At 41.5% G+C, this 13,139-nt stretch overlaps 1 protein-coding gene across 2 annotated transcripts in view; it reads right to left on the reverse strand.

The window, feature by feature from the left end:
- The window catches only part of enox1 (ecto-NOX disulfide-thiol exchanger 1), a 264,627-nt gene that overhangs the window by 77,061 nt on the left and 174,427 nt on the right, over window positions 1-13,139 (reverse strand). For both annotated transcript variants that reach the window (XM_042334343.1, XM_042334344.1), the window contains 2 exons: window positions 12,351-12,557; window positions 9,582-9,815 (listed from right to left, as the gene is read on the reverse strand). In XM_042334343.1, the coding sequence (XP_042190277.1) occupies window positions 9,582-9,815; window positions 12,351-12,557 (441 nt within the window). The remainder of the gene's footprint in view (window positions 1-9,581; window positions 9,816-12,350; window positions 12,558-13,139) is intronic.

Here is a 13,139-nt window from a genome sequence, read left to right on the forward strand (position 1 = left end):
CAATTCATGAAATTTCATGTTAGATAAGAAAGTGAAGTGAAAACTATCATGGATGGGAGAAGTTTCCTCCTATTCATTGGGAATTATTCATGTAGGGTGAACAAATTTGTGCTCAGCAATGTCCCACAAATACCATGAAGTCAATGAATAACTTATCTGGAGAATTTCTGGCCAGGAACACCAGGGACTAAACGAATGGAACAGATGGAAAAACCTTTTGCCTCTCTCTTGATAACAGCAGAATGCCAAGGAATGAAAATTTTATGTACTTTACAGGCTGTCTAGGATTTCACAAGCTGAAGACTTGTGAGTTTACAAGTTTGAATGTCAGTAACCATTGTTTAGATTCAATCAATCACCAGTAAAGGCTACTTCATGTTAACACAGAGAACACATCTCCTTTTGACTTGGATGGAGGTTCCCTTCACCAATTATTTTTTTCAAAACAACTGGTGTCATTCAAACATCTTTGTAACTCAACCAAAAGATAGAATGAACAGAAATATCTTTCTACCTAATCTTCAGAGCACTTGGAATTTCTGAGTGTTGTCCAGAAAAATGTTTTACAGTAACATCTTATCCAATGAACTCTGCTGAGAGAAAACAGTAATAACCTTTTGTTCTACAATTACCAGGGAATATACAATAGGTTATGACTGTGCCACATCAAATTACAGTAATTTTCAATTCATACCCAAAATACTGGGTTACTTTATGGTTACTACCATGAACCTTAAAACATTGCATTAGATTCAATTCTGCGTGGATTCATGCTTTCTTTTGATTCATAACGAAACACAAACTATTGGCAATGAGTGAAAGAACTGCTGATCATTCAAAATAATTACCATCTCCCAGAATAACAAGGACTGCGTGATCTTATGCAGACATTGGTAGGATGGTTTGAAAGTGTTTTAGGCTCTTTCATTAACAGAACCAGATGATGAGACCAAAGATGGTCAAATCATTTATGTGATCAACAAGCTGTATTTTAGGTCACAGTCATTCCACAGATGACGTATTGGTGTTCGGCTGATCTGTATGAAAACACTTGGCAAAGCTGTCTTCTGGTGTAATTTTAGTTCAACTTTTATTGCTGCGTATGTACAAAACCATCAATTTTCACCAGACCAATATCTAAGATTATTTCGTTTTGAGGAACGGCATCAGTCAAGGTTTAATTTGTCTCATCAGATTGGGCAACTGCAATTATAAATGAAGCAACAACCCTCAAATATATATCCATATAACCAAAGCAAGTTAGACATTTTAATTAATGAGTAACAGACACAGACAAATTCTTGAAACCAACTGGAAATCCTAAATTCAAACAGACACTGCCCCAACTTTCGCAAGTCGTCCTTTTTCGCATTTACATGCAAAAAATTTTGGTGATATATTCACAGATATGGGGTCATCATCGACATGTATGCAGAGGACGCTCAAATCTACTCTTTTTTTTCTTTTATCCGTGATCCATGGTTCACCAATGTTTCATCTTGTCAGACATCAAGGCCTGGATGAGCGGAAACTTTCTGTAGCTGAATATTGATAAGACAGAATCCATCCTCCTTAGCTTCCATCAATGTCTTCTTATCTGCATCTCCGCAGATGTCTCCGCCTAATCTCCCCCGCCTAACCCTCAGACTTACTGAACGCAACCCAGGTATCAGTGCGATCACCAGCTGTCCTTCCTACTTCACATCTGATCTCTGACCCAGGACCGCTTTTCTTCATCTCTGCCACATCACTTGCATCTGACCATATCTCACACCAAATACAGCGCATCTTGCTACCTTAGGTGATTTACCTTAGTGTGAAGCTGATTTCATGTTAGACAGATACAAGGTAAGCGCTGCATGACCCTGCCAAACCTGCATCAATTTATTGCTTTTCTAACATTGCTGTAAGATTTCTTCACTACTTGTGCTGCCTATTGACTGCACTTGAACTCGAACTGATAAAAAGACAAAAGGTTACCATCACAAGTTTAAAAAGAGATGAAATGCCAGAAAACAATAGAAAACAATGGATTTCCTGCTAGCTATTTTCTAACTTTGAAACTGTCACGCTCAGTTCGAAGTTCAATATAAAAACAGAAGTCAGCAAGCAATAATAATGTCACCTTACTGCATTGCTGCAGTACTGTTCCAACATACAACAGTACTGCAAATATAACAACAACTTGCATTTATATAGCTCACTTCACGCGGGGTAGCGTACCAGAGAGCTTCAAATATAGTGCTAGTATGAACTGATATCAATTATATAACCAAGAAAACACAAATATTTTTGGTCAGCAAGGTGTTAGTCATATGCAGTTAAACCCATTGATATGCCCCATCTGCCTGTTCATGTGGACATTAAAGATTCCATGGCAGTATCTGAAAAGAGAAGGGCGTTACTCCTCGAGTGCTGGCCAACAATCTCCCAAAACAAAATTGGTCATTCCACTCCACGGCTGTTTGTGGGACATTGCTTTGCGCAAATTGGCTGCCGTGTTCACCCAGAAAACACAAGTCTTCGCTCTCACCAATCTATGCCAAAAACTCTCCACAATTAGGTAATCAGGGTGAGTTCCTCTGGGGATACAATGCAGTTCCATGCCAGGCACAGGGAAATTTTTTATGTGTAGGTAGCGTATGTAAGTGGAACTCTCAGTCTGGTTTGGAGACCTTTAAGCATGTTAATGGGTTGCCGTACGTGTCAGACAGCCAGCTACACCCCTAAAAAAATTCTTATCATCCAGTGAAAGACAATAACTTGGTTGAATTCCAAAAGTATGTAATCTAGGTAAGTATTGCCAGAAAACTAATTGGGGATGATAGATTAGACCCAAATTTTCAACATGAATAATTTTGAGAGTTGTTAAAAGTTTCATAACTTTAGATTGTACAGATGTATGGGCAATGAGGTAATAGTTGGAAGAATAAGAGGAATCATCGTTCTTAAGAACAGGATCAACATGAGTAAAGAGAGAGGGTCTTGGCAAAGATCCTCCCAATTAGAGATAAGAAAAGCAAGCCAAATGGGCCAACTTTCTTGTTAAGAGAGCTAACACTGACCAATGTGTGTGCTTAGTGTTTTGAGACATTTTAAGGTGCTAAAGCGCAATATCAAATGCAAGTATTAATAATAATCCTTATATTTCACATCTGGAGGATGACTGAAAGTGTTTCATGTGATTTTACTGCAAAGTGCTGTGATTATGTGTTTTGAAAACAAATGTGCCAGCAAATTTGTGCACATCAATGTCTCACGTACAGTCATGGAATGAACAATGTTATTTGTGTAATTGTTGACCAGAACACTAGGAGTAACTTCTTTAAGGTCCAATAACAACAACAACAATTTGCATTTATATAGTGCCCTTCACACGGGGTAGTGGCTCAAAGCGCTACCTGAACATATAGAGGGGGTTTGGGTTTAATATTTTGTGGAGTCCTGTAGCTCAGTGGTCAGAGCACTCACTTTGCAAGTGAGTAGACCTGAGTTCAATTCCAGGCAGGTCAGGGCGAAACCTTGGGCAAGTTTCCTTACTCCACATGTCTAATAATAATCCTCCCGACGTGAAAAGCGCTATATCAAATGCAAGGATTATTATTATTATTATGTTTAATATCTTATCTGAAGGACAGCACCTCCAACAGTGCAAAACTCCCTAGGGGTGTTAGCCTTGACTTTGAAGTCTTAATGTGGGTTTTGAACCCGCAAACTTCTTACTCGGAGGGGAAAGTGTTATCAGCTGAGCCAGGCTAACATTATTTTGTAGCATGGAACAGTGTAGAAAGGAGGATTCTACCTGCTGAACGGAAGGAAGGAATCATCTGTTGTATCCTTTCAGTAAAGTTAGATTCAGCAGTTCCATTCACGAATTTGCATAATTCTGTGGCTATTCCTTTGTCACAGAACTATATTGATTTGAGCTGCTGTTTGTGAAGCAGCATTTGCTAATTTTCTGATCACACTGACCGTACATGCTGCATAGATCATGCCCATTATATACTGCCAACAACCTATTATATTTAATTGATGAGGACTCTACGGTGGAGTTGTCCACAAATATAAGCAGCTAAAACAAGGGAAATTCCTAAAGTTTCTGGAGAGTCTTAGGATGGCTGAAGAAAACGGTTCTAACTCCAGTTCTACCATCTATTGTATGAAAGCGGCTCTGCTGAATAACCAATAACATCACAAAAAATAAGGGTGTGTGTGATATAAACCAAAATGAATCAGAACGAATGTTACTGATCTGAAACCATTGTTCCAAATATTGTACATTTTTCAAAGGCCAGTGCCAGAAGCAAGTAGGTATTTCTGATCAAGAAACAATTTGTGCTTTTGTTTGAAATGCCTGCCTATGTGTGGATCTTCAGGTTTCCATTCATTATTGATGAAAATCGTTCATACCTATTTGTCTCAGATAGCAGCACATTAACAATGCTTGTTGCTATTAAACCCGTGGGTTTTAATCTGAACACATGGTCACATATTTTGATGAGCTATCTGGCTGACATTGATTTTATCACAGTTGACCAGAGTGTTAACATGCTTCTTGCATCAAATTTCTATTTGTCACCCACAGGGCCCAATTAGCTCAATCAAGGGTTGTGCAACTAAGATGCTCAGCATGAGAATACGAATACTCAATTGTTAGCTTCTTCCTGATTTTGAGACGCTTTTTTTACAGAACAAAATAAACATACTTTTCTAGTGGGTAGTTGGTAAGTTACTCCTTTTTTTATTATCGTAGCTTTATCCACAGCTTCTTGTGAGGGCCTGGTCTGGCAGCTACAACCAAGTGCGTGGGCTCTCAGATTGCCATCAGGGTCCCCTAAAGCCAACCACAAAGAGACACGGAAAACCACCAAGAGATGATCATCCTCTCTAATTCCCCTGCCTCCGGCTGGGAGTTGCTGCGGGCTTTAATCAATGACATTCAGTTCAGCTCCGCAATGGAGAGAGACACTGTTTCAAACCTGTATCCATCCCCACTCTATGCCAACAGTTTCCTGTTTTGTTCACACAACTTCTTCTTTGCAAAAGCTGAGAGCACCACATTAATCCTTATTCTGCAACTGGAGATCTCCCACAAATTAGTTATTTCCAACATGCAAGCAAAACATCCCCTCCAGTTCAACATCAAGCGTGAGCATTGAAATTCATAAGCTTTTCAAGATATGCTATATTTTGTGTCTAAAAAAAAAACTTATTGCCAGGAGTTAGAAATGCACCACACCAAACTCCATTATGACTGCAATTTCTGTTAGCAAATACAAACAAACAAACAAAAATTACATTTGTATAGAGCCTTTCACACCGTAGGGATGTCCCAGGGTGCTGGACAATCAGTGTTTTGGACCAAGCTGGGAGTTGGGATTGGGGAGGGTTTAGGGCAGGGGGGGAAGGAGGAGAAGGGTCTTGAGACAGGTCTTGAACGAGGCAAGGGAGAGGATGAGATGGAGGGACTGTGGGATGGAGTTCCAGGGGATGGAGCAGAGTGGCTGAAGGTCCACCTGCCAATGGTGGGGCAGGCTAGGCGAGGACATGAAGCAGGCCGGAGCCCGTTGAGCGGAGAGAGCGGGCAAGTTGGTAGGGGGTTAGGAGGTCGCAGAGGTAGTGGGGAGCAAAGCCATGGAGGGCTTTCAAAAGTGAGGACCAGGATCTTGAACTGTATCCTCTGTGTAATGGGAAGCCAGTGGAGTCGGACGAGGTTGGGGATGATAGGGTTGCGGAGAGGATAAGGACTGCCCAGTTCTGGATGATCTGCAGCATATGAAGGGAGGAGTTGGGGACGCTGGCAAGCAGGGAGTTTGCGTAGTTGAGCCTGGATGTTATGAATGCGTGTATTCGGGTCTCGGTGGCCTGCGGTGTGAGACAGTGGCAGAGCCAGGTGATGTTGCGAAGGTGGGGGAAGGCAGAGCAGGACATGGTACGGAAGTGGAGTATGAAGAACAGTTGACGGTCGAACAGGATGACGAGGTTCCATATTGGCTCCGTGAGATGTAGAATGCATCCATGGATGGTGATGCTGTCAGCGTCTAAATTATGGCGGCGCTGACAGGAGCCAAGCAGGAGGGCCTCGGTCTTGTTGACATTCAACTGCAGGAAGTTAACTCTTATCCAGGACTTGATGTCTGACAGTTTGTGAGGACAGCAGTGGTCCTGGAATCGAGGGTGGAGGCAGAGAGGTAGAGTTGGGTGTCATCTGCATACATGTGTAAGTTGACCCCATGTCTGCGGATGATGTCGCCAAAGGGGAGCATATAGATATTGAAAAGGAGAAGACCAAGGACAGAGCCCTGGGGGACGCCACACATGATGGGGGCTGGAGGAGAAGCCGTTAGTGGCCTTAGTTTGTATTATATAGTATTGGATTCTTATGAGTTGCGAATAAAGGAATTCCTTAATACATCAGTGTTGAAGATTAAGAATGATTGCAAGCCTGAAGATTTTACCAGATTCTATTATATGGGCCTCAAAGAGTGTTATTGATAAGGATTCTTTCTTGGAATGCATATTCCTGACTCTGGAAATAAACAAGCAATACAATAACAACAACAACTTGCACTTATATAGCGCCCTTCACACAGGTTACGTCTCAGAGCGCTTAAAGGTGGCGGAGCCTGACTCTGAGCAGGGGGCTTGGGAGAAGTGGCTGTAAGCACGGTCAAAGAGGAAGGTTTTCAGGCAGAACTTGAAAAAGGGGAGAGGGGGCAAGGCGGAGGGATTAAGGGAGAGTGTTTCAGAGTTTTAGGGAGTTGCGGCTGAAAGGCGCAACCTCTAATGGTGGGGCGGAGGGTGCGAGGGACGAGCAGGAGGCCGGTGCCAGTCGAGTGGAGGTACTGGGTGGTTGGGAGTGAGGAGGTCGGAGAGGTAGGGAGGTGCCAGGGAGTGAATGGATTTGAACACCGGTGTGAGGATCTTGGAGTCGATCCATTTGGTGATGGAGAGCAAGTGAAGCCTGGCCGGAACTGGTGAGATGTGGGTATGGAGTTTGGTCTGGGTCAGTATGCGGGTGGCAGAGTTCTGAATGAACTGATCTTTTGAATGGTGGAGCTGGGGAGACCGGTGAGGAGTCCATTTGAATAATTCAAGTGGGAGGTGACAAACGCATGTACGAGGGTTTTGGCTGCATTTGGTGATCATCTGGCATCTACAATGTGATCATCTGACAATGAATAGTTGAATAAAAAAGCAAAAAGGCATTTGAACATCATTCTACTTCATGCATAACATGAAATAAGGTCTCTGAAGTGACCGAAATATAACAGAATACAATTTATATTTATATAGCGCCTTTCATGCTGGGAGGATGTCTTAAAACGCTCTCAATGCTGGCTGGGCACCTGAGCTAGGGGTGGGAGCTGAGGAAGGTGAGGAGCGGAAAGGTGACTGAAAGCATGGTCAAAGAGATACGTTTGAAATGGACCATAAATAATATTCTTCTCCAGTTGATCCACATCCATCTTCCTCTCAACGTGTGCTCACACTCTGACATAGCAAAACACTGAGATATTCTTCCTCTGGGAAAGGCACTATATAAGTGCAAATTGTTGTTGTAAATAATGGTCTTAAAATTACAATACATTTATTGCTAAGTGCACAGCGAAAAATTCCCTAAACGTATTTAACAGAGGAGTGTTCAGTGCACCACAATTCAACAAAATATGCATGGCAAACAATATCGCCTTTTACAGACCTTATTCTCCCACCTGGGGTCCGTTTGCTATTTATCAAGTGGCCAAAGGCAATCTCTCCCCCACTGCTTACACGTTACTTATTGTGACGACCAATATCTTACTAACCAGCAGCTGAAAGCTGAAAATCAAGAATCTTCAATGTTACATTATCAACTCTGACAGACAATCTGCCTCCAGCACAATCTCAGGTTTAAACGCGAATTAAATTCAGGATTAAGATTCGCCTACAAACACTGTCACTGCATTTCACATTAATATTCTGTGAAGCACTTTGGAACCATCCTCCTCACACCAAATGCAAGGATTATTATTATTATTGTTCTAATAATCCTTGCATTTGATCCAGTCAGGAAGCCCTGGCATTGTTGAGCTGGAAATTTTGGTATCAGCCAACCCTCTGTCCAACACCCCCGATTTAAGAAGTTTTCAAAATTATCTGAAATTGTTAGACCACGCTTTTAAGGTTAAGAACATATTGTTCACTGAATCTCCTATTGAACATATTGAACTGTGGAGTTCTGTAGCTTAGTGGTCAGAGCACTCGCCTCGCAAGCGAGGGGACCTGGGTCAATTCCCGGCAGGGCGAAATGTTGGGCACGTTTCCTTACTCCACACACTTCTTTTTACCTAGCAATAAGTAGGTAACCGGTTGTTAGTCGATTGGCGGATCGACTTTCTGGGGTTAATAATCCCTTAAAAAATTATAATTTGGTCACTCAATGCATGTATGTTTGTGGGACACTGCTGTTGCAATTGACTGCCACGTTTCAACTGCAAAATATGCAGTCAATTCGCTTTACAATATATTCAGTGAAGTGTTTTAAGTCGTCTCTAAGACGTGATAAGACACTATATCAAATACAAGGATAATTATTATTATTAACATCTAGCTTACTCAGTTATTTGAGCATTGGATTTAAGACCAGAAAGTTTTGTCCCCTTTTTTTTCGACAAAACTGGCAAGATGTCACTCAGCAGTTGTGCTAAGCTCCAATTAAATGCTGCTCTTGGAACTGGCCATTTGCCAAGTAGTTGTCCAGTGAAAGTGATGCAGTGCAGAGGTAGGATTTCTCTATGGATGAACCGTGTTAAAAGCTCCCTTAATGAGGCAGGTCTGGGAATATGTGAGAAAAACAGTGGTGCTCTATTCCATAAGATTAATCAAACAAAGACTGGAAGTTATCTTTCATCAAGAAAATATGTAAAAAAAATTAAATCTAATGGCTTGGCTCAACTTATGAATAAATAAAAAAAATTCATGAAGGCATTTTACAGAAAATCTCAAGTCCCTAAAGCAGTGCTGGCCAACCTTTTCGGTCGGCCAACCAAATAAATGTTTCTTTATTTAATTTCTCTTCATTGATGGCTGTGCAATGGGTATTGTGGCTCGGTAGCTACTGAAACAAGACATGGAGTTGCCCGGACTGGTGAGGGTGTTCAGCAGGCTATTGCTTTACACTGGTGTAGTCTCAATATGGGCCTTGAACCCACAACCTTTTGACTCAGAGGCAGAAGTTCACCAACTGAGCCCAGGCTGACACATGGTGTCAGAAATACCCCTGACAAAATATACCAATCTAAAAACTCAGCTGAAAAAAAAATGTTGTTTGAAAATCTAGCATTAACATTTGATTCATATTATTCATAGACAGAAATAATTAGGAAATTAAGAAGAAACACACAACTGTGAATTGTAGGTGACGATTCATTGTCTGAGTTAAACTAGATTTTCGGTATGTGATTCAGAAAACACTCTCAGTTTGTTACCATAATGTACGTAGGCTGAACTCGCTTCCCACCAAATGTACAAAGGAAAGAGAGAATTGCAAGTGAACATATTGTCTCCTTGAACAATGATGTTTAACACTGCTTGGGTACCTTTGAGTTTCTCAGCCATCAGACTGGCCTCATGCTCTGAATAGTGGACAATAGGTGCAGGGGAGGGTGGCCGGAATTTCTCCTCTTCTATCTTTCGTCTGTGGCGCTCTTCTCGTGCGAGTGTACGCTGCTTGCACTCCCACTCGTAGAAATCATCTCGGGCCTGAGCAAAGTCCACGTGAAGGCGGCCAGTGTCCTTCTTGTCCGTGCTTGATCCTAACCTCATGCGATACCCTGAAGGTGAGCAGAGAGTCGTGTAAGATCCATTAAATAACTAGTGTCATTTTAAGGTTTAACAATATACTGTGTTTTAAGGTTTAACAGTAAAATATGCAGAACAGTATAACTCCTTTGCCTGGGTATTTAAATGATCGCTCTGACGTTAAGGGGTATGTAGTTAAATGCACAGTTTATATTTCAGTGAATGATATGTTTTATTTTCTACAGTTTTTAAAGTGGGATTATATTGTGCCCTTGTACTTACAGATTTTTTTTTGTTTGAGTGTCAGTAGCTTCCCTCCTCCCTACCCAGTCGGCACCACTTTCTTGCAGATCATCTGGCATGACAGATGCCACAGTGAGTGGCTACATCTGTCACAGTCCAATGCGTGACCTACAGAACGAGGTCAGGGCACTGGTGGGGTAACAATCCACAGCTGCGGTCTACTCATCTTGCCTGCATTGGAGCCCATGGCCCAGGGATGAAGCTTGAGCCCACACTCAATACATATTGAATCTTCTTTGCGGATGTTAATTGTTGCTTGGTGCTTAAACCACAATATTAGCAGTTCACTGAATATCGATTGTTCAATCACTTTATTCGCCTGACCAAACCCCTAAGTATTCAATCTTATTAATTTGCTCAAACAAAGCTGTTTTTAGTAAACCCAATGTCAAATCACTCGCCAAGCAACGCTCCCTTTGTGGCTTTCCTTCCCTGCCCTAGTGCAACCTATTAATTCTCATTCATTAACAGGTACGACGGCTCACTCCAGTTAAAAAGAGAGGATCAATTAGATGGCGGTCACTCTTAAACGATAAAGCTCGCTCCCATGTTTAATGGGTTTGCTGCCCCAGTCACTCGTAACAATAATAATCCTTGCATTTGATATGGTGCTTTTCACATCTTCTCGACGTCTCAAAGCGCTTCACAGAACATGCTGTAAAGTGAACTGACCGTATATTTGTGGGCAAAACGCGGCAGCCAATTGCGCACAGCAGTGTCCCACAAACAGTCGTGGATTGAAAATGACCAATTTATTATTGTTTTGGAGGTATTATTAGGCGTGGGGAGTAAGGAAACTTGCCCAAGGTTTCGCCCTGCCTGGAATTGAACCCAGGTGTCTCGCTTGCAAGGCGAGTGCTCTAACTACTGAGCTACAGGACTCGTACTGGACACAAATGCTACTCTGATCATTTTCCTTCTGTTGACAACTCTGGACCTTTATTACAGGATAAATTAAGGCCCCGGCACTATACTTGCAATCGCTTCTGTAACTGACATATTTCTAACAGCAATTATTTGTGCCTGTGCATTAATGGTTGCTGATGTGGCCAAGAGCCAATTTAATTAGCAGCTTCCCTTTTAAGATTTACATACATTTCCAGTAATCTAGGAACTGAGGAGGTGGAGAGGGAGAAGATGGCTGAAAATGCGGTCAAAGAGGTAAGTTTTGAGTTGTGCCTTGAAACCGAGGAGGGAGGGAGTGACCCCAACTTTCAAACATTCCCTATAACCACAATGTCAAACTTACACTGCCAGATTTTCCCAAACACTCAGTAACACACACACAATGTATTTGCACCTTATTTGGTTTGATCAGCCTGTTGGATGTATGATTAAATTTCTACCCAAAGAGTTGTCCTTTAGAGTGTCAGTGAGTCATGTAGTTATGCACACTAGCTCTGAGTTAATGAACTAACATCCACTGTTTTCAGAGCATTTAGTGAGACAGTTGTAAACACTGCTTGGAGCAGAATATTGATTCCAGCTTTTGGATACAAATAAATCAAACAAATGAGAGAGTTTAGCATTACAATTGCTTCCTTAACCATCTTTACCCACATAAGTGGTGTAAGGACTGAACATTTGCCAGATAAATTAGTTGGCTCACCTTTGTTACACTAACAGAAAATAAAGGTCCAACTTTTTTATTTTCAGGTCAATTTCCAGGGAAATATGTTTTGCAATGCAAAAATGACATTATTAAGTTCATTGTTTTATGGGAAGAATTTTCACATTGTGCTAGTGTGGCTGGGTGAAATGATTAGTGATGTTACCATTTCTTTTTTCCCCAACTTCTTACTTGAAAGCTAACTTTAAACACTGAGCTGGTATCTGAGGATTTTGTCAATGAAAATAATAATAATCGTTGCATTTGATATAGCGCTTGTAGCAGCAAAATATTAAAAAGCACTTCACTGAGGTTTCTGTGAAATGCAGTGCCTGTATTTTGTAAGCAAACACAGCAGCCAATTTGCACACAGTAATATTCCATAAACAGCCATGAAGTTTCTGATTGTATCTGAGGAATTCTTGCCCAGAAATGGCGTAGTCATTGAGGTAGTAGATTCAGTGGCGGGCAACTCAAGCCCTACCATATCACACATGCATTTGGGGTGGGGGGAGTGCTCAGATATCAACAGAGACGTTTACAGGGGCAGAATTTTCTGACAATTTGATAATGACATCAGCAATGTCGCATTTTGTGCTCCAATATGTGCAAAGTATGAGTGAGCAGAGGTCAAGGTAAAATCCCAGACAGAGACCTGAGAGGTAGATAGCCTTATCCACCATGAACTCTTCAGCAAAACGGATGTGGCAGAAGTTCTTTTTGCTCTTGCGAATAGCTGTAATATCCCCACATTGCTCGAACACTTCTCTGATAATTTCTTCTGCAGCATTTTCTGGTAAACCTCCGACGAAGACTGTTTTACATCCAGGAGGTCGATCTCTTGTGGCTGGCGGAGGAAGATCTAGAGATGCAATAAAATACATGTTAAATCTGATCCGTCCCAAAACTGCAAGAGTATTTCATTCAGAACTACAATCTTGCTCAAAAGAAGAAAACTTAACACGGCTCTGTGAGCAATGCCTTGCACATTCCATTATCTACAAAACTGTATCAAGTATTGGCAGGTTTAACCAACCCAATATAATAAATAACAACTTCTGTTTTGTCTCCTCTTATTATTTAGATAATATCAACTGGAATTGATGCCCTGAGATACACTTTAGGAAATTTTCCATTTTATTTCCTATTTCTCTCTCCTCAGTGCTTATCAAAAGGATGACTAAATCTAACAATCTTCTCTCTGTTAGCTCATTGAGTTTGTGCAGTGAGTAGCTAAGACTTACAAATCAGGACGTTTCTAGCTTCAATTTTCAGCTTGTGTTGTTGACTTAGCTGCAGTCAGTGGGGTGATTGTGAGGACACTGGATTAGGAAGAGAGAAATCAGCCGGTATTCCCGCTCCTACCTGGTTTCTTGCAACCTCTGCAGGATGTTTATGTATGAGAATAAGCTACTGCTTGTGTGTCAGTTCCCATTCTTATGAT

The sequence above is a fragment of the Callorhinchus milii genome, unplaced genomic scaffold, assembly GCF_018977255.1.
Source record: "Callorhinchus milii isolate IMCB2004 unplaced genomic scaffold, IMCB_Cmil_1.0 Scaffold4, whole genome shotgun sequence".
Classification (NCBI taxonomy): Eukaryota; Metazoa; Chordata; class Chondrichthyes; order Chimaeriformes; family Callorhinchidae; genus Callorhinchus; species Callorhinchus milii.